The sequence below is a fragment of the Alternaria rosae genome (assembly GCF_020736505.1).
Source record: "Alternaria rosae strain MPI-PUGE-AT-0040 chromosome Unknown BKA58scaffold_6, whole genome shotgun sequence".
Taxonomy (NCBI): Eukaryota; Fungi; Ascomycota; class Dothideomycetes; order Pleosporales; family Pleosporaceae; genus Alternaria; species Alternaria rosae.
The window spans coordinates 772,189-796,041 of NW_025763575.1; the positions used below are offsets into that span (position 1 = coordinate 772,189).

At 52.1% G+C, this 23,853-nt stretch overlaps 11 protein-coding genes across 11 annotated transcripts; 5 read left to right on the forward strand and 6 right to left on the reverse strand.

Annotated features, from left to right (window-relative positions):
• Positions 1 to 1,679: 1,679 nt before the first annotated feature.
• Positions 1,680 to 4,779, reverse strand: BKA58DRAFT_340304 (VTC domain-containing protein). Its single transcript, XM_046168326.1, has 3 exons — positions 3,920 to 4,779; positions 2,212 to 3,872; positions 1,680 to 2,129 (listed from the first exon to the last, which is right to left on the reverse strand). The coding sequence occupies exons 1-3, from the start codon at positions 4,629 to 4,631 to the stop codon at positions 2,028 to 2,030; spliced, it is 2,475 nt and encodes an 824-aa protein (XP_046024105.1). The 5' UTR covers positions 4,632 to 4,779; the 3' UTR covers positions 1,680 to 2,027.
• A 1,075-nt stretch (positions 4,780 to 5,854) lies between these two features.
• BKA58DRAFT_190231 (uncharacterized protein) lies at positions 5,855 to 6,584 on the reverse strand. The gene has a single exon (XM_046165590.1). It carries the CDS (start codon positions 6,448 to 6,450, stop codon positions 5,980 to 5,982), a length of 471 nt encoding a protein of 156 aa, XP_046024106.1. The 5' UTR covers positions 6,451 to 6,584; the 3' UTR covers positions 5,855 to 5,979.
• A 508-nt stretch (positions 6,585 to 7,092) lies between these two features.
• BKA58DRAFT_386475 (Mis6-domain-containing protein) lies at positions 7,093 to 9,768 on the reverse strand. The gene is made up of 8 exons (XM_046170470.1): positions 9,670 to 9,768; positions 9,575 to 9,619; positions 9,140 to 9,515; positions 9,019 to 9,090; positions 8,835 to 8,958; positions 8,564 to 8,731; positions 8,236 to 8,511; positions 7,093 to 8,188 (listed from the first exon to the last, which is right to left on the reverse strand). Exons 1-8 carry the CDS (start codon positions 9,683 to 9,685, stop codon positions 7,154 to 7,156), a joined length of 2,112 nt encoding a protein of 703 aa, XP_046024107.1. The 5' UTR covers positions 9,686 to 9,768; the 3' UTR covers positions 7,093 to 7,153.
• A 1,374-nt stretch (positions 9,769 to 11,142) lies between these two features.
• Positions 11,143 to 11,850, forward strand: BKA58DRAFT_421543 (uncharacterized protein; the record flags this gene model as incomplete). Its single annotated transcript, XM_046172787.1, has 1 exon — positions 11,143 to 11,850. The coding sequence occupies exon 1, from the start codon at positions 11,233 to 11,235 to the stop codon at positions 11,848 to 11,850; it is 618 nt and encodes a 205-aa protein (XP_046024108.1). The 5' UTR covers positions 11,143 to 11,232.
• Positions 11,851 to 12,887: 1,037 nt separating this feature from the next.
• BKA58DRAFT_402605 (uncharacterized protein) lies at positions 12,888 to 13,372 on the reverse strand (the record flags this gene model as incomplete). Its single annotated transcript, XM_046171735.1, has 2 exons — positions 12,888 to 13,117; positions 13,267 to 13,372. 2 exons carry the CDS (start codon positions 13,370 to 13,372, stop codon positions 12,888 to 12,890), a joined length of 336 nt encoding a protein of 111 aa, XP_046024109.1.
• Positions 13,373 to 13,754: 382 nt separating this feature from the next.
• Positions 13,755 to 14,294, forward strand: BKA58DRAFT_440662 (RF-1 domain-containing protein; the record flags this gene model as incomplete). The annotated part of the gene is made up of 1 exon (XM_046173767.1): positions 13,755 to 14,294. One exon carries the CDS (start codon positions 13,755 to 13,757, stop codon positions 14,292 to 14,294), a length of 540 nt encoding a protein of 179 aa, XP_046024110.1.
• Positions 14,295 to 15,383: 1,089 nt separating this feature from the next.
• BKA58DRAFT_402608 (uncharacterized protein) lies at positions 15,384 to 15,743 on the forward strand (the record flags this gene model as incomplete). Its single annotated transcript, XM_046171736.1, has 1 exon — positions 15,384 to 15,743. The coding sequence occupies one exon, from the start codon at positions 15,384 to 15,386 to the stop codon at positions 15,741 to 15,743; it is 360 nt and encodes a 119-aa protein (XP_046024111.1).
• A 1,238-nt stretch (positions 15,744 to 16,981) lies between these two features.
• Positions 16,982 to 19,352, forward strand: BKA58DRAFT_190293 (uncharacterized protein). The gene is made up of 2 exons (XM_046165592.1): positions 16,982 to 17,597; positions 17,646 to 19,352. The coding sequence occupies exons 1-2, from the start codon at positions 17,169 to 17,171 to the stop codon at positions 19,158 to 19,160; spliced, it is 1,944 nt and encodes a 647-aa protein (XP_046024112.1). The 5' UTR covers positions 16,982 to 17,168; the 3' UTR covers positions 19,161 to 19,352.
• Positions 19,353 to 20,498, forward strand: BKA58DRAFT_190302 (uncharacterized protein). Its single transcript, XM_046165594.1, has one exon. It carries the CDS (start codon positions 19,545 to 19,547, stop codon positions 20,172 to 20,174), a length of 630 nt encoding a protein of 209 aa, XP_046024113.1. The 5' UTR covers positions 19,353 to 19,544; the 3' UTR covers positions 20,175 to 20,498.
• On the reverse strand, positions 20,499 to 22,188 carry BKA58DRAFT_190301 (uncharacterized protein). Its single transcript, XM_046165593.1, has 2 exons — positions 21,609 to 22,188; positions 20,499 to 21,553 (listed from the first exon to the last, which is right to left on the reverse strand). Exons 1-2 carry the CDS (start codon positions 21,856 to 21,858, stop codon positions 20,823 to 20,825), a joined length of 981 nt encoding a protein of 326 aa, XP_046024114.1. The 5' UTR covers positions 21,859 to 22,188; the 3' UTR covers positions 20,499 to 20,822.
• BKA58DRAFT_190276 (uncharacterized protein) lies at positions 22,165 to 23,624 on the reverse strand. Its single transcript, XM_046165591.1, has 2 exons — positions 22,440 to 23,624; positions 22,165 to 22,392 (listed from the first exon to the last, which is right to left on the reverse strand). The coding sequence occupies exon 1, from the start codon at positions 23,479 to 23,481 to the stop codon at positions 22,519 to 22,521; it is 963 nt and encodes a 320-aa protein (XP_046024115.1). The 5' UTR covers positions 23,482 to 23,624; the 3' UTR covers positions 22,165 to 22,392; positions 22,440 to 22,518.
• Positions 23,625 to 23,853: the final 229 nt, after the last annotated feature.

Genomic DNA, 23,853 nt, shown 5'->3' on the forward strand with positions numbered 1-23,853 from the left:
CTCCACTCCTCCAAAGCCCCAATGCAAGACCACCTCATCGTCCGCCTAACGACACGACGCGCTGCTGTCCGGCGCTGTCAAGACCACCCATCACAGCCTTTTTCCATCGCGAGAACTCAGCCCTTCGCCGTTGTCGTGCTACGTGGTTCCTCTAGGTTATTGAGGCCGTACGTGCCCTTGCTGTACATCCGCCGTAAATTGGGACCGGCTGGTAAAGTCCAATTTATTACCAAAGTCATGCGCCCCTTGGACACGATCAACATTGTGGAGCCCTTTCAGCCTCGCCACCTCCGCTCTAAGCGGTGTCCGGGAGAATTACATCTCGAAATGTGTTTCTCCGATACGATTCGATGGCTCTAGCATTCAATGGCAGATTTTGATTGCATAGTTTCACATTTCGGTTGTCAAAGACAGACGGCGTACGACGACTATGATCTGCAATCAAGGGAACCGTTCGGCGCCCGGTCTGTGGGCCTCCACATGCCTGCGATGTCGGTCAGGTCGCGTGTGGCACGTTTCACGTTTCCTTGTGGTAGCCTCAGCAACTTGCCTTTTCAGCCTCGCACGAGGGCTTGTGCTTCGCCGAATCAAGACGTCGCATTCTCTTCGGCTAACCGTGCAACTAGCATCGGTTGCCGCTACGCAAAAGTTTGGGTCAACTACAGCACGATGTCGTCGTTGAACGCCTGTTCTGCTAATTTTTCAGAGGACGCTATCGACTACAAGGCTGCCGATGGCAATGGTAGAAGGACGCCCTCTGCTGTCAATAAACCTCGTGGAAGTACGTCGATGTGTCAAGCACTGAGTATCCTGGTTTCATTCCAACGGAAGCACCAGCCACAAAGCTTGAGCAGCGAAACACAAGACTAGTGCACCTGCCAACTACCAGCCCCATCACCAGCGCACCAGCCACCACCACATTTCGTCCATGCCTTTCTTTGATGCTTCTTCTCTCCAAATATTAATAGACGGCACAATATCTGTTGCACACAACAACAAGAAAACTGCGGAGATTCTGTCCCACGATGCACATGTCACATACTCGTCGCAAGTATCTGTTGGTGGTATGGGGCAAGGTGGGCTGTGGAGTACACCGAGGAGGGTATCTTTTGAGGCATCCCTTTTTCGCATCAACTCCACCAAGTAACGAACTGTTGATCCATCGCTATGTTTAGAAACCATGTGAACGGAATGAGATGAGGCAGACTTGCGTGATATCCTCCGCCGGGTTTCTCATCTCCGGTGAAGTCTGGTCGTGTCAACGCCTCTAGAAGAGAACGAGCGGCATGTGGCATTGCCACATACGCACTCTTATTACATTCAAAATACGCAGATGAGGTCTGAGGTGCTGTATACATTCTCTTGAAGTACCTAGCACAGTATACAACACATGCCTTCTTCTTGCCTACTATCACATAGAATCCTCGTAAGCAAACTCATCTCATACCCGTATCAATCACAACACCACGATCACATCTCGATAAAGACGTCCTCTCCAGTCAGACTGAGTGAGGGCATGGTGGGGAGCCGACGTGAATGTGTTAGTATAGAAAAGAGTTGGATATGAAGGATTTGCAGCATTCGTGTCCTCCTGAGTGTTACGGCAGACAGGGTATGAGGAGGGTTGCCGAATACATTGAGTTCATTCGATGGAAGACACATCAACAGTAAACGATATGCAGAAGACATCTCACTCGACCAGAACTAGCCAGTCCAATAAATATTATTACGTCTAAAACATGCGTGATGACCATCACAACGTTACACATCGCAATTCCACGAGTGCTACCACTCAATCCCGTACGACTACACTGCCCCTGAGTCGTGTCTCCTCACATGCAGACTAGATTATCATAGTGCTGACATGTACGTCGCTGTACAGGTGATCCGCCACAAAGTCACGTCTGTGGTCAAGTCCCATCTCAGCTCATTGCTCATCTCCATTGCCTGATGTTATGCAAGAATACCTGCGACTATTCCCTTCCCTCGCCCCTGTTTTCGATAATTCCACAAAACCGACTTGCTACTCAAACCCTGAGTTCCATCTGTTCAGTTCCGAAACTAGCATTGACACCAGCGTCGTGGTGATGGTGGAGATGATGTTGTCTCTCCTTGACGAGAGCGTTGTACTGTAAATCAAACGTCAGCATGTTTTTTCATATCATCTCAGTTCCCCATACACATCCCATGGGAAGGGAAAGAAGAACATACCTTGAAACCAAAGTTCAAACACAACGCAACCGCCAATCCCACACAAACCACCAGCGGGCCCGTAACAGCATCGAAATCTTTGCCGCTCCTCTCGCGAATCAACCTCGCACGGTAGATATACATCGTATAGCCCCATGCAAGCGTGAAAGCCGCAACGCAGGTATACACCACGGCAAGCGCCCTAGCGATATCATTGCCCTCACCTGCCGCATTGTACAAGCCCAGGGACAAAGAGGCGAGCAAGACGCTAACGTGCTGCCACTTAATAAAAGTACGTTGGTTGGCAAGCCAGACCTTGGCTTCAACGCGGACGGGACCTTGGTCCTTAATCCAGACACCTGGATCCCGGATGCCGGGCGGGAGTTGAATAGCGCGCTGTTGTTTACGGGCGTATTTCGAGGTGGAGAAGGAGGGGAAGAGGGAGGCGAGGCCGCTCTTGGGCTGCTTGCCGTTTCCAGCAAGCAGGAGTGTGTTTTCGTCGTCAGAATCGGCTTCTTCGTCTATGCGCGCATTGGCGTTGTTGGCTGTGTCTTGGTCGCGATGCGAGCGCTGAGAGAGGTGGGAGCCGATGGTTGGGAAGGGAGGTTTGGTGACGGGCATTGAGTGGGCAGCTGCGCTGGCGCTCTTGGGGACGGAGGACCGGGTTGCGGCTGGTGAGCCGACGGGCGACGCGATAGAGGCGCGGTAGCTGGGGCTTGCGCGGGCGCCGAAGAGGGAACCGACTGCGAATTCGTCTTCGGCTGCTTTGCGCTTCTTTTCTTGTTCTTCGTCAAAGGCTGCTTCGGGCTCCTTGCGGATGTCGTTGTCGACCTCGCTGAGCCAGAAGGGGAACGTGTTGACGTTGTCTTCGAAGAGCTTGGCTACACCGTGGACGAACTTGGAGAAGCGAGGGGACTCTTTGACGAGATGCGAGTGCATCAGGTCTTCAATCCATTCGTACTTCTTCAGGCCCTTGACCTTGATCTCAAGCAGAGCGTAGGGGAACTTGTGGAGCTCGCCCTTCTTGAGGGCCTTGAAGGGGAACTCCATCTGCCCGTTATCAATGTCGCGCCTGTGCCAGTCTTCAGGGTCGCGGCAGGGTCTGTCGTCGTCGAGGGCGTCTTCGCGGATCAGGGCGAGATTGGTGTCTAGGGAGATGCGGACGCGGTTGTCGCCGGGGATCTGGAACGCGGTGCGGGTGTAGTTGGCGCGCAGCATTGGCTGCAGCTTCTGCTCCTTCACGAAGCTCTGGATGTCTCCCACAGCCTTCTTGAAGTTGTCCACCTCCTCCTGGTTCTTGTTGGGGCGGTATTCCATCTTCTCGATGCTCTTCTCCATGTGGTACTTATCCTCGAGGAAAGACTGTACGTATTTGGCCTTGATTGGGAAGCGGACTTCTTCGGCAGCGTCACCGTCCTTGATGACCTTCTTCTCGAACATGATCTCTGGCTTCTCGCCGAGCTGTCCGTACCATCGGAGACGGAGCGAAGAGGCATCCGGCTTGCCGTTGACTTTGTCCGAATAGAGGGAGAAGTTGGGGTTGTCAAAGTAAATGGACGTGATGGTAGGGTCGCGTTGGTTGCCCTCGGCGACCTTGGACGACTGCGGGTTGTAGACGAGGACGGGGAGACGGCGGAGGATGACGGTCTTGACTTCAAAGAGATTGTCCATGTGGACCCAGACTGTGTTCTGTTAGCTTGTGCATGTCGATAAGATAGAATGTGCCTACACTTGTGAGAGGTGAAGCCCTCGCCATCCGTGCTGGTCTCGCCAAAGGACAAAGCTTCTTTGGACTTGCCCTCCAGGCTCTGTCGGACGAATGAGTACAGCGCGGAGAGCCTGTACAGCAGCGGTGACGCGTCTTCGGTGTGGAGAGGGTGGCGGGCAATGCGCGCATCGATGAAGGGTCGCAGGCGGTAGGAGCTACCGCGGATCTTGTCGTGCTTCTTGGTGGCCTTGATGACGGCGGTGAAGTTGATGCGGCTGAAGCTCTCCAGCTCCTTGGTCTCCTTGGTGATGTTGTCGAGCTCGCGCAAGACTTCCTTCAGGATCTTGTCCCTCTCCTGCTGGCTGGGCTCGGGTTTCTTGGATGCATCGCCGGACGCGTCGCCGAACAAGCCCTCGCCCGAGCTTTCCTTCTTCTCCTTGTCGTCCTTGGCCTCTTCCTTGCCATCCGCCTGGATCCCTATGGCCAATGGCTCCAGCTTCTTCTCGCATGCCGTGGTGCGGTCGCGCAGCTTCTGCGAGATGTCGGTGATGAAGTTGTGCACCTTCTCCAATTGCACGTTGGCAAGCTCGTCGACGAACGCGCTCTCGTCATCGGCTGTCCAGGAATCGTCATCCTCGTTATCCTTCAGCAGCTTCTTGAGCTTGTCGTAGTCGATGTATTTATCCTTCCATGGCGCATACACGCTCTTGCGCAGTGTCGTGCCGAACTTCATGGCTTAGCGAACGAGTGGATGGGATTGCAGCAGAGTGTAAGCTCCAGCATTCGCGACGCGCAGTAGCAATAGTCAGGATATAAGAATTGCCGGCGCCGGAAAGCTCTGCATGGAGGATCAGGAATGAAGCAATGCAGCTGGGTTTAGCTGGTGGGGAGCTGCGCGCAGCCAATGCCCAGGAACTTTGGGCGCACGTGTTTCGCGTGCCGCGAGCGTCATAGCTGCAACTCCGCTTTCATCCCAGCTCTGTTCACACGAAGCATTTGAGCGTCATATTCACTGGAATACATTTCAACATCCTAATTCATTCCATGCGACTCTACACAGCTTCTTTATTATCCACAAGAATACATAGAGTTGCTCTTCGTCAACAACTACAAAACAACGTCCGTCGCCGCGAGTCATTCCCGCTAGGAAGACCCACGCATGTCACTGCCACTGTATCGTCCCGACATTAGTGTCCGAGGCCCAAGTCTGGCCCTGCCTCCTCCATTCTCCAGTGCTCGGCCATTCTTGCGGCGCCCGCTCGCAGTTGCTAAGAGACGACCCTAGTCTACTCGCGTTGTTGACATTTGTCTCTGCTACAAGTCGTATTGTTGAGGAGAGCTTTCGCTACTCGGGGCATCCGTGCGATGACTTTGTCGTCTGTATTTCGTATCAACACAAGACATGAAGGGAACGTGGTAAGACTTCACCATTCTCACACAACGGCACCGAAGATTAAGATTACAGTCAGTTAAGTATATACACTGAATTAGGGATTGCCTGACATGGAGTACCAATGCGCATCAATACCCTCCATCAGACAATGGATCGTTTGATCAGCTCCAAGAGTCTCCATTCAAGCATTGAAACACTATTGCAGCTTGATCTGCATCTCCGCCTCATCGCCCAGCCCAAAAGATAACGGTTTAGCCTCAAGATGAGTCCACGGCTTCATGAACGCAGGCCAAAAGTGTTTGTTGGCTCTCCCAACCGCACGGTATAGCCGTCTGATCTGGTCCTCCAGTTTTTTAAGAAGCAGCAGATATTCCTCTCCTTCGCAGTCATCCCAGATACCGTAGATGATACTACTGATGTTGTATACTGAGAAGTCAGGACTTCTGTAACACTGTAGGAACTCCGGATTCTGACGCATGCCTATCTTGAGTAATAACACAGCAAGGAGTAACGACAAATCAGAGAACGTAGGAGGGTCTGCGCCGTAATCTCGAATCCGCTCAAAGACTTCAGCGGGCTCAAATGCGTCTTCACCGGTCAGAGGTAGATCTTCGGACTCCCAGTCGTACTCTTTATAGGTCCCATTGGTGACCCACCACTTGCAGTAGTCGTAGCACTCTTGGTCGCGTTACAAGCGGAGGAAGAGCCAAGGTGCCATACACCGCATTCCTAGGTGATCTTCAGGATCCAGCCGTAAAAGAGTGAATGTATCATCCAAGACTTGCCCGACCGCGGTTTTGGTGTTGAGTTTTACGAATTCCTGAACCAGATTCCGGCGCGCGTGCGCAAACATCTCAGTGGCTTCGTACAGCGTATAATTGCCACCTGTGGTTCTGAAGGTAGGCAAGGGCGTATTGCCACCTTCTGTGTCGCAAGGTAGGGCGTCTTTATACTCAGCAATGAAGTCGTTGAGCCTCTGGATTCTATCGCAGATTGTCTGGTGGGCTGCCCGATGTAGGGCTTGGTGCTCAGAACAGCAGTAATGAACTGTTGTGCAACCGCTGCATTCAATGCGGCTACTGATTCTGGAGCAGATATTGCATCCATCTACGAGACCATGTGGTAAGTTGTTCAGATATGGTGCACAATGGCCGGTCATGTTGGGCCAGAGAGGCGGCTCAAGATCGGCGTTGGGGGCTTTGCGTTTGCGTGATGTGCGAACAGGGTTGTATTCGTCCGTTTGCACTCGATCTGAAAGGAGCCAAAATCGGTATCGCGGGTGCTGAATTGCGGTTGAGCAAGCGCGCGTTGACGACGATTAGACGCGACGCGATGTGGATGACTGCGATTTGGAAAAGACGCGTCGTGAATGCAACGCGTTGTGGATGAGACAAAAGGAGAAAGAACGAGATGAAATACAAAGAGCATGAAGTTGGAAATTACATCTAGGACAGCTGAGCTTCACGAAGCTAGCATGCGAAACGAGGGACCGCCGAGGTACTCCCATAACATTAGATTGCAATGAGAAAGCTTCTAAGGAGCTATCAAAGCGTACCCAAGGTATATAAGCGGTGCTGATGTTCTGGCATATGCTACAACGCCGTGGGTTCAGTGGCTTGTGAATTGGCCATTGGGCACCGTGGGCAAAAGGTTTCGGTAAAGACTGTGGTAAGACTGAGTAAAGACCGGGTTAAAACCGGGTAAAGACCAGTTGGAACTCAGCTAGAACTCAGCTAGAACCACTTACCTATCAGCCTCTGATTCTGAGTGGAAGATCATAAAGCACCACGAATACCAAATCTGATACTAGATCACAGTATAAACTCTTACAGTAGTCCGGAATTCTATTAATATCACCTGCTTTACGTCGTACCCTTCAAGTTTATCACAGTGGCGAACATCAAATCTCTGATTCCACCCAACCCCCTCTCAGTAAGCCACTGCAGCACCGTGACCTTGTACCCATCCGCCCCTTCCCAATCCACGCTTACACCACCTTTACTCTTGAGCACCTCCAAACTCTTATCCGTAACAGGTCCTTCGTGATACCGTGTGATATTCTTCTCACCCGCTTTGTCTACCTCCTGCTTTTCAACCACACGCCATGCCGCAGCCGACAGCGAGGCTAACCACGCATTATACGACAATGTAAATGCAGCCCCAATAGTATATCCCCGATCCACACGACGTAGGTACTCGTTAAGTGTACCCCTCAGTATCGGATCGCAGTACAACCCCTTCGACTTCTGGTCTTGGACCAGCAGACCACGAGACACCCATACGAGATTGTACATATCGCGAAGACAGTGATTGAACGCATCCGTGACTTCAGCCGGATAATAATTCTTGACTGGCTTGGGGTGCGCGTCGAATGCTAGCTTGTAGGAGCCGATAATGCCGCAGATGCGGGAGAGTGTTGTTGGGGAAGCGTCCTGAGAGAGTAGGTAGATGAGATGCATCGGCGGGAGATGGATGGGGATGATGTGTGGCTTCGATGATGTGCTGAGGAGTTCGTACAACGAGAGGATGGATGATGTAAGGGTGGTGTTGAAACCTGGGGGGATCGATACGAGAGCGGAAGTGAACAAGGTGGCCACATGCTCGATTAGGTCGCTTAAGACTTCTTGTCTCATCTCTCTTTGTTCGGCAGGTCCAGATGCTGTCTCGGTTATCTGGTGCTGCAGTAAAGCTGTGTAGAAGTCGACGAGATGCGTATACGCAGTGATGCCATGAAATGCTAGAGCGCGTTCGATCGGCAAGAAATAGGTAGTATAAGCATCCTCAAACGCTTCGACCGGAATGTAGGACACGAGACCTGATAGCGTAGCAAGATCTCGCTGTCCGTCCCATATCGGCAGGTACTCGCGAAGAAATGCCAGTACTGTGGGATGCAGTGACTTCGATGTATCAACATACTGCGCGGAGAGATAGATGAAGTACTTACCTTCGTGTACTGAGCGTACCGAAAAAGTCCATCGAGAACTTCTGACAGGTACTGGTCGTTTCCAGTACCTTGCCGGTGCTCCTCGAATTGCTCCTCTAGGCACGTCGCAAGCCAATTTCCTAATCGACTGGCTGTGATTGGTGATGGCTTGAGATCGATGTACTTCTGTAGCAACGGGTCCACGAGAAGCGCTATCAGCTGGCCCGGTGGCTCAATTCTGTCGAGCTTTTCAACAAAATCGTCCACACTATCGATACCCTCAAGGGTTGCTGAGCTCTGTCACACACTGTTAGCACCTCCGAGATGATGAACAGAGATGTTCGCCCACCTCGGTCGCATGGTAGGTATGCACGTCCGGAATCGCCGATCCTTTGCTGCCTTTGAGTCTTCTTCGTAGCACCTTGAAACCGTTTTGCCCGTCTACATTCGAGTCGTCTTCCGCCACACTAGCCTCTTGGATAGCGACAATCTTAGCTTGCCATTCGGCATCAGGCCGCTATTAAGTTAGCATGCATCCAGCAGTGTGACAACGAGATGCGGGGAAGTAGCGTGGGGGATCTGAGGTTGCATTTGTGGTAGTACGAGAGACGGATACTCACCGGAGCGAACGACTTCCGGCTTGTGGAAGTACTGCCGAGAATTATATCGGGGTAATAATCCTTGTAGACACGGAGGAGACCTTGGAGAGCAGGCTCATTGCCGAGACCGCGAGACAGCTCTAGTCTGTAGTCCGATCAGTCATCGGTATCTTGATCGTGTTGATGCTGATAGCCCTGTACATACAATTGTTGAATCCGGAATGGCTTGACATGTTTCCTGCGAGTGATCAAGGACAACAGATGACACAAAGACGTCCTGCTAAACTTAGCCCAAGTGTTCGTAGTAGCAGACAGAAGCGACACACCTGATACTGATCATATCGAGCATACCAAACAGCACACCGTACAGACGGGACAAGACGTTTGCGTCTTCGACGACCTCATGGATCGTGATGAGCCATTTTACAAGACTATCTTGTGTACCAGGAGAAGGTTTGCCCTTGCCCTGCCCAAGCGCACCAACGATAGTTATGACCACATCGCCTGGAACCCTTTGAGAAGGATACAAGTTCTTGATCAAGGTCGTAATGGTGGTTTGGTCTAGCAAGGTCTTCACCGATGCGAGCTGTACTATGTCTCGCAGAGCATCCTGGCCAAGGCCATCCTCCGAGGCGTAACGGCAGATGACATCGACTATGCTGGAGACCTTGACGGTCCGTTGCTTTGCTGTTGTTCTAGATGCTGCAGGCCGGTGTAAGCACTGATCCTGACTGGGCTCGTTGCCGCATATCGACACCTACCTTGATGCAGTAAGTTTAGCGTCTCCTGCAGCGTGGGCCGCTCTTCTGCTGGATCCATCAGTAGCTGGCTTGGAGCGAAGTCGATGTGGGGTTACCGGCGACCGATGGCATCACGCTGCCAGTGCAACGTGCATATAGTAAGGCAGTCGTTAGCTGTTATTGTATGAGCCGCTGATGAAGCAGACGCGTCGCGGTGGTTGTTGACAGCCTGATCGCGCCTTCCCTGTTTCGATGGGCTACGAACAAGCGAGCAGCCCCGCTAACACATCGCGATCAACACGACTCTTCGCATGCACTTTGCTCGTACCAGCGTTGCTACAACGGTTCAGTCGATGCACCACCAGCCTCGATATCATCGCCAATATTTCTGTGTGGGCACACAGCAGCGCGGCTGCCGGTCTGGCTATCCGCGGCTCGTTCACGCTACTCGTGCTTGATTCAATCAATCGTGCAGATATCACCCGCATGGCCGTGTCATCACTGGAGCATGCATCGCAGCTCTCGCCCATCACCACATCGAGTTCAACCCTTTGTGTTACATAGCAAGCATCGAAATATAATGATTGCGGCTTGCGCAACTGCTACTGGCCCGTTATGGGTGGTGGCCTTGTGGGTCAGCCATCAACTCAAGCACGCCTCCTGCAGCGTTGACTCGAATTGTACTGACGCCCGCGCGTTGTACGCCTTGCCGGTGATGACAAGCACGCATCGCGTATCGACCTTCGTCATCAACCTGGCTGTTGGTCCTTGCTCCGACTTTAGTGGTCGGCTTTCCTTCGATCATCATTCTCCTAAGGACGCGAACGGGTCTCTAGAACTGCCCTTCATCCACAGCAGGCTGACACGCGCATCTCAAAACTGGCAGGGTGATCAATAGGGAGCCTTGAATCTGCGACTGGATGTGGCGCCATCCATGCTCGATACACGATCCTGCTACTACCCGATGCAACCGTCGCCGTGCACTTACACGCCCGTTGTGCTCCTTACTGACATGCGTGAGCACGCTACGGTAACGCTTCTGTCGTGTCAGTCATGGCCACGAGCAGGAAAACGTTATCCAATCGGTAAGATCTCCGCCTGCTACGGTAGTGGATACACTTCTTCATCTGCACCGGAGATTGCCTGGCCGAGGTTGTGTACTACTCTCTTCGTTCTTTATCTGGTACCACCCCAAGTATTACTATCTATCGTATTGACGTACATCTTCAGGACTTGAATTCTAATTGAACAGGGCGGGAGGAGCTTCAGCTACTATTGACAAGGTCACGGTCCACTCAGCGATCCACAAGCACTTGACATCAGCACCTCATTTGACGATTCCTGGGGTGGCTACTGGCAACCTGGCATAGCTGCTTTTTGTACTCCTGAATTCCATAGCCGGGACCGTCTACCTTGCCATCCAGCATAATATCTTACGCCCGTTACCGGCTGGCTTCGGCTTGCAACGTCAACCGATACGGTGTTCCGACAGTGTCTCTTCCCTGCAAAAGCCAGAGTCGATTTGCTATAGGAACTTGAGTTTGGGTGATCGAAATACAAGAGCTGCGCTTTTGCAAACGATGCCCAAACAAATCTCAAATCTTCCTCGCGGCTGGCTCACCTAGGACCTTTTGGTGCTTTTCTGCAGTAACCATAGTAACATCCGCAGCCGCGTAGTGATGGGTGAACGAAAGAGCCAACCGTCCTCAAAGAGTAACACACATCGATCCAAGATGACTTCAGCATCTAGCAGGTCGACCGCGACACAGAATTCATCTTCCGGAACCGCTAAGATTGTACAATGTCCAACGCAGACTCTTCAACGATTGCGGCGCCTGAACGAAGCAGAAGTTATCACCTTATTCACCCCCTTCGTACCTCATCCGCCATCGACGACACTGGCGAAAGACATGGATCCTTTCGAGCCTCTCGGTCGCACTATACCAAGACAAGTACGACACGTCCCATACCGTCTGGACGCTGGTATGACAGAGATGCACGCCGATTTTCTGCCCACCAGCGGAGCAGTCGTTATCGTTATATGCGCCACCGCGAATGTCATCAGCAATCATGCTCAGGCTTTTGAACGGCAGCTCAAATTTGGGCGAGGCATTTCGAAGAAGATCGCAAAGAGCGACGCTATACCTGGGCTTCCAATGATCCTGATTCTCATCGACGATGGAGCTACGGGCCAAGCCTATGTCAATGCGGCATACGACTTCCCAGCCCTTGTCACTATCAACGACTACACTACCGCAGCACTTGTGAGTGCAGTACATGTCCTATTTGGCAACTGAAAACTCCGTTCTCTGTACAACATGCTGTGTCAGTTACCAACCTGAGCACATCAAACGGATACATGGCCACGGATGGCTCGGCAGCCCGGTCGATACAAAACAGCCGGAACCCGCCCCTGATCATTACGTTAAAGTTCACAATACATCATGACTACAATACCGGTCGATACACAGCTCCATACTTGCAACACATGGCACTGTCTTTTCTCGGTCGTTTCCCTTTTACGTTACAGGCTCTATCTGCAATGCATTTCAGGTAACATGAAGTCGTTCTAAGCTGTGTTCTCTTGATTCATAGACGTCTCCGGTGCAACAACAGTATACCTACTGGTATGCCCCATACACAACATATCAATCTATCTACTGCTTCCCATCAATTACCATCAACCGCAGACATACTTGATTCCACACAGTCGAAGTCTACCATTGCGGTACTTGAGCCACGTCACATCGCAGAGCGTGCTTACAGACATGTCGTCCGATCTCGGCGTCGAGCATAGCCGCCCATGTATCATGCAGTTGGAATGTGACATATGCTGGCAGGCATGCATGATGCATACACAAAGTATATCACAGCGCATACCGCGACGTTCACGTGAGGCATACTCTAGGGTCAAGATATGTCTGCCAGATGTGACGTGCTATGTGCATGCTCTCAAACGGATCACTCGAGATCTATGGGATACATCTGCGGGGCGTAGAGAGAACAATGCTGTATCTTGGTATTAACATTACTGTGCTTGTCATACGTCTATAGTCGTTGGGAAATAGGTATGCCTGAATCGGCGAATGTGACTCCTTCTTGCGCCTTTCCCTATGCATATGTGTTTGGGACTGTTGTGCGTTTTGAGTCCATACTGTGGTCTCGGGGTAGGAAGTAGAAGCCGAGCCCCCGTTGAGGCGCAAAAAGCCGCAGTCTTCATACTCCCCACCAGGCGGCCATGTCGCCAGGGTATTCAGTCAAAAACTCGTCTTGACACCCCGCACCAGACCCCATCGCTCCCGTATATGCTTTCTAATCCATTGCGTGTGAATCCCTATAACTCCATCATCCCCCGACCGTTGTTCATAGCACCAGCGCCTAACGGTCCATTCGGCGTGACCCCAGTGTCGAGCCCCCCTGTTTTGGGTACTGAGTTACTCGAAAGTGAATCGTGGTTTCCAGAGAGGTAGTAGAACATGCGGTTCGCGATGATGGTAAGGTGCTCGGGGAGGTACAGCGATGCGGCAATTATGAGGAGGGAGAGGAGAAGGAAGAGCACGGAGTCTGCAAAGATATTTTATTAGTAGTTGTTCTAAAGTGGGATGAAGGACCGGTGTAGGGAGAAGGGCGCCTTGGATAGGGGCCGTGGCTCATTTCAAGGAATCGAGTTGAGGATGCGATTTGAGGTGGAAGAGCAGGGTGATTTGACATACTGAAGATGAACTTCTCAGTCGACGTCAACATGTACAGCGAGAAGGTGACTTCATATTGATATCGCTTGCGCTGGAACCAGCGGAGGAGGGCGGATGGGTACAGCATTACGGCGATGAGGAGCGTGGATGCGCTGGCTAGGAGGATAGCGGACAGCGTCGTCGTGTCAATCATAGACTTGTCGGTATAGATCCTCGTGTTTGCGCGTGCGAAAAGGGTGTTTGGAGGTGGAGTTAGAGATTTAACGTGCCTGGGCGCAAATGTTGATAGGAGTGGTCGATGGGGAGAGTGAGGGTTCAGGGACCGAGGATTGATTGGGAGCAGGGATGTTGGATTAGCTGATTGCCATCGCTCCCGAGTAATCTAGCGCATTCGCTGAACAGCATCATCGACAACCACGAGTGCGGGAAATTTCTACATTGTACCAGCAATACCAATGCTATCGCGATGCCTCCGCCGTACCATCCTCCCCCCTGATCCACACCCAGCAATGCGCCTCCTCCCCTCCCTCCTCCGCCTTCGCATCAATGTCCCACGCCTCCAAACCGCGCACCTCTCCACTACGATTCCCCTTAACAACGGCAAATCGCTCCCCCCACGTACCCCCCTCCTCGATGCCGACCTAATTGAGAACTTCCTCAAAGGCTCCGGGCCCGGCGGCCAGAAAATCAACAAAACCTCTTCCGCCGTGCAACTCAAACATATACCCACTGGCATCGTAGTGAAATACCAGGACACGCGCAGCCGGGAGATAAATAGGAAGATGGCGAGGAGGATCTTGCAGGACCGAATTGAGGAAATGGAGTTGGGGGAGGGGGCTAGGACGGCGGTGAAGGCGAGGGAGAAAGCGAAGAAGAAGGCGAGTAGTTCGAAGAAAAGTAGGAGGAAATATAGAGCTTTGGCTGGGGCGGAGGGGAAGGATGGTGAGGGTGGTGAAGAGGGTCGGGAGGCAATAGATGCAGTTGGACAGGGAGAAGAGGCAGAGAAGAAGGTTGGGGTTGCTGATAAGAGTAACACGGTGGGCGGTTGATGATATACTAAATCCACGGCTACGATACAAATCGCAAAGGGCGCAGCACTGTGCCAAGAGCATCGACAATAAAAGGTATACTGTCACGGAGAGGGAAAGCCGCCAAGCGTGTACCACGCGACGGGACGCCGAGTCCTGGAGATATTGCGAAGATACATGTAGAAGTTGTAGGGCTCGGGGACGGCGACACTGGCGGAGAAGGAAGCAAATGAAGAGCTCGGGATGTGTGAACGTAGAGTCATTCGGATATGGTCTACACTCGCATTTTGACTGGAAAACTGCGAATGGACTAGCGCAATGCCTCTACGCTGTTTCGATTACGCCTTGGCCTTGACTTCGACTTTCCTGTTGTGATGATAACGACTGTCTCGAACCATCCTGCTATTGTACACAGAACCATTAATCGCCTGAGTCCTTGACCCGACGTCCTCTACACCAGCTTCTTCAATTCCAGTCTCAACATGAGGTCGCTCAGCAATGTTGCGTCCCGCCGCTTCGCCGGTATCACAACGACCCGAAAGTTCACAAGCGCTTCCAATGGTCTTCTGACAACACCTGGCGCAAAATTCAACACCGACGCCTACGAGTGGAGTACTCGCTATCGTAATTTGAGCCCGCTCAACAAAGCACTTCCGAAGATCCCTTCAACATCATACAACCAGATCCAGCCACTCTTCAACATGTATCTCCTCGGCATCAAACCTGCAGACCGCGCATGGTTCACCGCACTCAACATCGCGGTCCGTACTCAGAGGAACAAACTAGGTCTCACACCATCCCGACCGCAGCCGGCGTTTCGTTTCGCAAGACTACCAACACACGCTGCGTGTGGTTTCCGACGCCGCGTGAATCCTGGGGAAAGAAGAGAGGACGCGTCACTGGGCCTGGGACATCGATCCCACACTCCTGTGGATATTATGCATGACGCACGACATCACGCACGATATGAGTGACGCATGGTATCTCTCCGAGGAAGAGAAGTGGAATCAATGGCAAATCGTACGCGAGTTCACGAGAGTAGCAGGATGCCCGCCCAATATTTGTTGGCAGGCGTCTTGGCTCGCTGCCCGCCTCTCAAATATTGTTTAGATGGGTCAAGGGTTAACCGTCCACAACTCCTCTCACGGCCAACCTATCCACCGCATCCTACGAGATGCATATCACCTCCAATGGCTGGGCGCTGCGGGCGTGGGTCATTCTTTCCATTTTGGTGGTATTGATGAAGTAGAGAGGGAGAAAGGGGTTGATGTTAGTGTCGAGATTTTTCGGCTGGTAAACGGCGGGTATATCAAGTTGATGACGACAGAGACCGGGGCAAAGGTGGCGGAGGAGCGGTACAAGTGGGTGGTAGAGGAGTTTGTGAAGAAGTGGGATGAGGAGGCTGATACAGAGAACGTTCTGGGGGGTGAGGTTGGCGACTTGGATGAAAGTGCGTTGAAGGAGAGGTAGAGCTGGATATGTGGTGGCTCTGGCAGTATGCACTAGGAATGTATGGATTACTTCTCCTTCGAAGGAGCAAGACAGTCCTGGCTTTCCGCGGCAATAAGACTCCTCTCCTGACTCTTCTTCTGTTCAGCTCTCTTTCCGCGCGTGAATGGCTTCGCAAATTGATTCCACGGAAGGTTGATGGGAAGGTTGATGGGGCCATGTGAGCGGGGTGTTCCTGGCAACTTCCCAGCTAGTATGTGAGGTATCACGGGTGTTGCGATGATTACTTATCTCGTTCCGTCTGTGTTCTCGATGAAGAGTACAGAGTTGATTGGGGGCTGTTCGAATGCAATTGCGTCCCCATCTGACAAGTCGAGACACTTCGGAGTAGTGGGTCTGTCATTGTCTTGCTAGCTGCTTCAGCATAGGTAATCTGATCACCCAAGGTTCGCTCTCTGACAGCAGAGTCAAACTCAACATCACTGTCGTCTGTGTAGAAACCCGTAAATGTCCACCAAATAAAGCGCCAAGCGACGACCAACGCATCGCAATGTTGTCAAAGCTATGCAAGGTCCGTATTCCTCGCATCTCCCTTGCTCGGATCTCGCATTGCCAAAAATAGCATGCCACAGGGTCAGCATCGCTTCCAGCCGTTAGGGCCGCAACGGCAACCCACAAAGGCTTACTCGACTCCACATCTAATAACCGTAAAGTCATGCCTTGGAAGGCCTGATCACGCAGTGCCACCGGAAATACGGTCGTGTTGATGGTTAGTTTGTGTCTAGAGAGCTAGCGTTGGAGATGCGCGAGGGTGACAGGGCACACAGACGTCATTTCCTGATGCGGTCTGACCGGAGCTTCGCATTCAGGATACCCCTTCCAACGCGACCGAGGAGACCGTCTCTTCCTCTACTGCACAATCCCATTAGGTTTCCATCGTTGCAGGTTTTTGCAATGCAACGTTACGGTGTCCATACATCTCGCACGAGATTCGAGGGTACATTGAGAGGCAAAATTGCTTTTCGTCACGAGCGCCAGCGATTAGGCCTCTGCGTAGTAAGCTCGTATTAGAACCGACCGGGCACACCAACCTAAGATCGACACCAGGGTACGCTGGGGTGGATCTTAGGTCAAGATGAGTTTTCGTTCGTGTTGAGTGGAGCGGTGGAAGGTGTGGAAAGGCCGTGCAGCTGCTGCAGGTACGGGAGGATGTGCAGCGAGGAGGCAAATGTCTCGTATTGGTCGTGGTCTTAAGAGGTCAATTTGCCCATGTGTATGGCCTCACTCTACAGGTCTTGGTCTTTGCTTTTCCGCTCGTTTATTAGGGTAAGCTTACCTGTCGGTCCGTTCGTCTGGTCCTTCTTCATCCGGCGGTTTTGGGTATACAACGTTCTTTCCTGGTCAACTTCACACGACTGAACTCGAATTGTCGTCTTCAACGCCGCCATGAAGTTCCTCGTCTCTCTTACAGCAGGTCTGCTGTCCATTGGTGTGGCCTCCGCGTCACCAGCTGCGCCGCTGAACAAGAGGGCTGTCTCAACCGACGGAAGCTGCGGAGGAACAAAGGGCTTCACTTGCAAGGGTTCCTCGTACGGTGACTGCTGCTCACAGTATGGATGGTGCGGAAAGTCCACAGATCATTGTGGAGCTAGCTGCAACTCAGCATTCGGCACATGCACTGGCAGCACTACGTCAAAAGCAACTTCAGTAACGGTCAAGCCCTCGACGACACAGGCACCACCGCCGGCGTCAACACCGACCAAGAAGGTCTCACCAGACGCGACATGCGGTGGCACAAAGGGTTACACATGTCTGGGTTTCGCTGAAGGCAACTGCTGCAGCGCGAGTGGCTGGTGTGGTTCTACATCAGCATACGTAAGTACTCACAAATACGCCTTGATGATTCTATACTGATTTTGGTAGTGTGGAAGTGGATGTCAATCAGGTTTCGGAAACTGTGGCAGCAACGCCGGATCAGGATCTACCACCAGCAAGACTTCTCCAGCTACACCTTCCTCAACACCATCTGGATCTGCTCTCCAATGCTTGAACGGAAAGGATGTGCCGTACAAGATGACCTCGGATGCTGAGTACTCTGAACTTTCGGAACCCTACAACCTGCGCGTACCTTTCAAGCCGGCTGTCATTGTTCTCCCCACTACCAACCAGCACGTCCAAGATGCAGTTGTATGCGCCGCTCAAGCTGGTCTCAAGGTCCAGGCCAAGTCCGGAGGTCACTCTTACGCAAGCTTCAGCTCTGGTGGTAAGGATGGTGCTATGCAGATCAATCTCCAGTCTTTCCAGACCATTCAACTGGATAAGAACTCTGGTATTGCAACAGTTGGAGGTGGTGTTCGTCTGGGCAACCTGGGTGACGGTATCTACACTCAAGGCAATGCTGCCGTAGCCCAGGGTACTTGCCCTGGTGTTGGTATCGGAGGCCACTACACACACGGAGGCTACGGCCACACTTCTCGCCACTGGGGATTAGCCATGGATCAAGTTGTTGGAGCTGACGTCGTCCTCGCCGATGGATCACTCATCAAGGCCTCGTCAACGGAGTCCCCCGACATCTTCTGGGCTATCAAGGGCGCAGCCGAGTCCTTCGGTGTCGTCACAAAGTTCTACCTCCAGACTCACGCCGCACCCGCCAGCATCACATACTTCGAGTTCGGCTTCACCGGCATCCACGATTCCAAGAGCGTCTGGACAAACACCTTCATGCACATCCAGGACGTCGCAAAGAACGCTTCCGTCGTCGACAACCGCGTCTCCTTCGGCATCTACCTCGACAACTACGGCGGCTACAGCCTGAGCGGCGCCTTCTTCGGCAGTGTCTCGGAGTTCAACACCAAAGTCAAGCCCGAGCTACTCCGCAATCTCCCCAACCCAACCGCCACTGTCCAGTCCATGGCCTGGTACGACTACATGGTCAAAGTGTCCGGCAAGACTAGCATCAAAGAGCCTCTGACCGGATACGATGAGCACGAGGACTTCTTCGCCAAGTCTGTCACTGTCCCTGAGTCTACCGGTCTCACTTCCAACGCTCTGAACGCTTTGTACGATTACCTCCAAACAGCCGACGGTACAGAATACTACATCATCATCAATCTCTACGGCGGTCCCGGCTCCGCTATCAACAGCAAAGACACCGATTTCGCCGCCTATAGCGACCGCGATAGTCTGTGGGTGCTGCAGAACTATGGTTACGGAGGTGATTCCATGGAGTTCATCAACGGCATCAACAGCGCTATCATCAATGCGCAGCCGCAGACGTCGTTCGGCGCGTATCTCAACTACGTCGACCCTAGCTATGATGCTGCGACGGCGCACAAGCTGTACTACGGCGATGCTGTGTACAATAGGTTGGCTGCGTTGAAGCAGAAGGTTGATCCGAAGAGCGTGTTCTGGAATCCTCAGGCTATTGGTGCGCAGTAGATGGGGTGTTTGATGGATGGGTTAAATAGGTGTTATGGGCGTTTTAGCATGGGGAAGAGCTCCTCATGTATGTCGGGTTATGTGAGCCATTATGAGAAGTTCTAGTAATGATAGTATTACAACATTGAAGATCACATCCAATGTTGCTACATGATTGTCTGGAAATAGTCGCCCACGCGGAATGGTTGTGAAGTTATTGCTTCCATGTAGCTATGACATAGTAGCTGACGTCACGTTAGCAGGTTATCGAACGCGGGTGCATTGTGAAGGCAGATGATAGTTCATGTCCATTCTATGGAAATCTCTTGCTACTACTACTAATATGTGGGATGTATACTCGAAATCTTGGAGGAACAGTGTAGTCGTTAACCTGTTCGTGATGTTATGATTGCGTTCACAATGAGGAGGGAGTTGGATGCTGTTCCTGATATCCCATCTCGCATATCAGCTGGTTGTCAGCCACATCTTAAAGAGGAGGTTACGCGACTGGAGGGTCGGAGTGGTGTCGGCGGCGTCAATCAAGGTGAAGCGTGTAGTACCGTCTTCGTTGAGGTCGACGTCGTACATGCCGTTGGCAAGGCCGGCGGCGGGGATCGTGTAAAGCCCCGTGGCGGCCTCAGACTGGGGAGCTGGCACTGCGGCGCTGAGAATAGTGGCGGAGAGGAGACCCGCGAGAATGAGACTGTAGTGGACCATGGCGGCGGCTTTGAAGAGATTGATGAGAAGTTGAGCGAGCTAAGTGAGAAGCTGGTTGAGATGAGAGAATCTGTTGATTTTGGAGCGTGTTTGTTGAAACTGTTGGAGCTGTTGGGTTTATGGTCCAAGATTGAGCCTTCTTATACCTGTCCAAACGCTCTAAATAGAGCCCTAGAGGCTCATCAAATGACGAGGAAATCATGTTGTGGTAGATCCCCTATTCTGTTCATTTTCGAAGTTTCCATATACGCACAACCATCTCTGTGTCGCGATCTGGTCTATATTGTGAACCGATTCCCGCTATGTATCAGTCACTAGGTAGCTATAGATAGTCGTGTTGGTCATCTGCCAAGATCCTCGCAGCCCATGAGTTATGAAGACTACCGTATGCCTTTATCGCGTTGGGTTAGCCCTGCCAAGCTAGCTTACAGCGTGATTTCCTAAAGAGGACGTAGAGCGACAGCACTTTGCAAAAAGGTCAATTTTATTAATGGAAATGGTAAATCTCTACTTCTGTGGGGTGACTGCGGCTTCATATACGCAGCTGTGTGGAAGTTTTGAGCAGCCCCACCTAACGTATATAGCTTAGCGCTACCATATCCGTGTGTGTGTGTGCCCAGGTGATGCCCTTCCCAACGACCAGTCTTGCGCCAGATGAGAGGTTTTACGAGATGTTTCGGGTTACCCTTGATTTACGTCGTGGTCAGCGTCGTTGGTAGCGCGAGACAGTCATGGCAACCTTCCTGCCCCAATTCGGTGAAGTCTGCACCGAGAACGAGACAAATTGGAAGGATCTGTATCCCCGCTTCAACTCGACAGTGTTGCTCCATGCCTGATATGTGTCCTAAAGGATAGCGCTGAGTACATCTCATCCGTTCCTGGTATTCGCTGAGGGCACGTCAGGCGATAATAATGGTGAATCTGTCACATGTTGATTGTATTCCTCGATGACGCGGCATTGTTGCATCAAGTTTCCTTCTTGATGACAGGTTCATCTGGTTTCACTGGCTGTTCGTGAAGCTCGTGAACGGTATTGGCTTCCATCTCATATCGCATTGGCAAAGCCTCGGGTATAATCGCTGGCTTATCTTCCAGTTCGCCTCCCAATTGCTCAAAACCCTGCCCAGGCGACCGACCGATCTCCACTACGTGATTCAATGGTGCTTCGTGGATGATTCTACTAGTACGATGATCATATACATGTCGTCTGGTTTCGCTGGGGGGTAGTTCGTGTGATACCCTTCTCTTCTTGCGTTGATGACGGCGAAAGAGGAGCCACCCAGCTAATATCCCAAGAGCAAGCGTTGCAGGTATGCCTATACCAAGACCAATTTTGTGGCTTAATGGGAAGTCGTTGTGCATGTGCTGGTGGACTGGTTGATCGGGACGGTCGGGTGCATGTGCGATGCTACTTGTCGAAATGTTCGCGGTACCGCTGGTCGGTGTGCTCGCTGAAGCTGTACCCGATTCGACACTGGGTGTGCTGTGGCCTCTTGAGGCTGATGTTGAAGTCGACGTTACCGCCAAAGAAGATGATGTAGCACCTTCGCTGACGCCATTTGCCTCAATATGGAAGTATTGACTAGTAGCTGAATCCCCGTCAGAGGAGAAGATGTTGAGAAAGAACAGGCTCGACATGGTAAGGCTCGCATTCGTCTTGACAACCCAAGAGTAGCTTGTAGCATTTAAAGTGCCCGCTGGATTTGAAATTAGCTTCCTCACAAGTAGCCATGGAACTGATGTCGTTCATACGCATGATGAATTCGCCACTATCGGCCTGGTCTAACCCCCACATTTTGACTTGGTTCAAGACCAAGTAGATCAGCCGTGAATCATCCTCCATATTCCATTCAACGTCCAGGTTAGCGCCCTCTTTGTACGCGGGGTTGTTCTCGAGGCCGTCATTCGAATCGTAGGGCGGTGGGTTGACGAACTCCAAGCCAAGGCTGTAGACACGTGCGCATAGCCCAGTCAACAAAGCAAATGTTGCGAGGCGAACCATAGTAGACTGGACCTTCTCCAACGATAGATCGGTGCGGTATTGATGATGCAGTAGGGGTAGGGTAGTCTAATGAATTGAGAAACAATACACGGCGAGCGATGAGAGTCAGACACCAGAAAGAACACGAGAGGAACGCTGCGCGAATGGGTCGACATGAGATCATGTGATTTACTACTTGCGAGGCTTCGCTTGAGTCCATACAACAGCAAGACGCATGGGAGGCAGTAGTGCATCGTGTCGATGCACCCCCCACCCCCCTCGAGACGAATCTTCTTTGTAGTCCTCGTACAGTCCTAGCCGAATGCCAAGGGATGGCCCAGTGCAGCCGTGATGATAGAAGCTAAACCAATGGGCGTTGGGTATCAGGATAGGAGTCGCATGAAAGCGGGTTCCGGGGCTGCAAGATGTTTGGCTGAGCAAAGCAAAGAAAGGGACCGTCCCTTGAAATCGCTGTAGTCGTAGAGACCCATCATCACCCGTTGAAACGTTACCGCGCCACGTCTAGCGAAGTGTCAGGCAGATAGCCGAGCGCCACTGGCTAGTATAAGAATCTTCCTCCCTGGCGCTTTGTGGCATCATGCCTATTTTTATATTCCAACCTCCTGCCGAGGCCTCGAAGTCACGGGCAGCTGGTAGATTATGATTGTTCTTCAACATTCGTCATATCTTCGGCATCAACCGTTCACCTCCGTCCTTGTTCTTCCAAGTACCAGCGTAATGATGGGTCACCAGTTGAGGTGGTAGGTGTTCCTCTTCCTCCGGTTTGTATTTGTTGGCAGACGCCGCGAATGAACGGCCCGGCATGACCAGGACGTCCTCGATCAGCTTCGGCTGTACCAGCTCCATCATATCGCGCGCATCAACGGTTCTGTTGAGCATGTTCCCCAAGCTTGTGTATACGCTGCGCGTTAAGCGTCGTGGGCCGGTGAAGTCGACGACGTCTCCCATGATGTCTAATGTAGCGTTCTCGACCGAGATGTGGTGCTCAGCTGTCTTGTCTTTCAGAGTCTGGAGGATGTCATCGATGACCTGCATCATATGCGCCGTCCGCGGTTTAGCCATTATAGTCCAGCTAGCAAACTGGCGGACATATTCGCCAGGCCAACCTTGATCGAACTCCCACCCCACCACTAGCGCAGCCTCGTCGCGGTATTCCGCAGGCACCCACTCATCGATATGTACACCTTCTTCGCAAGAGACATCTAGGTCCGACCATATCCCTCCTTGGTCCCAAAGCAATAGGTATCGAAGGAAGTCGGCTTTGTAGATAGGGACGGGTAGCGCGAGGTAGGCGTCGACGATGTCGGGGCGGGACTCTGCGAAAGTTGTGCGAACGTAGGCATCGCTGCTTTCGTCCGTTAAGAACTGTGCTGTATAATCCGGGTTGTTCTTGATGCAGCTGTCGGTCCAGTTTCGTGTATCGTCGGACAGACCGTTGGGGCCCAGCTTATACCAGATAAGTTTGGGGAAGCCGCTATGTTGCTTGACGGCGGACGCTCCCGGCGCACGGGCGATGAAGCGCTCTTGAATGGAAAAGAAATGGTATCCTAACGCCACCAAACATAGTGCGATTAATGTGTGGTAGTTGAAAAATTTGGATAGTGGCAACGATCGCGATAACATAGTGGGAGATTGAACGAAGGACTGGGAAGGGGTGAAAGAAAGCGTGGAAATCACGAAGCGTTTGTCTGTCTCCTCGGTGGCGGGCTCACCGAACGATAATGCATATAAGACCGATACCCATGCGGCGCGGATATCCGGTGCCTGATTCGTGTCATCCTGCTGTAAATATGCCGTCCCCTTTACTCGCTGATTGCGGCGCCTAATTGATCCTTCACGCACAACGCTAGGCAAGTTTAGGCGCTGCCGCGCATCGCACTGTTAGCGCCTGGGTTCATGCGTATGCAAAGCACGGGTTATCACGCATACAGCCAGGTATCAGTGGGTCCGAAAGAACATTGACACGGCAGTATCCATCCCCAGGTAGACAGGATC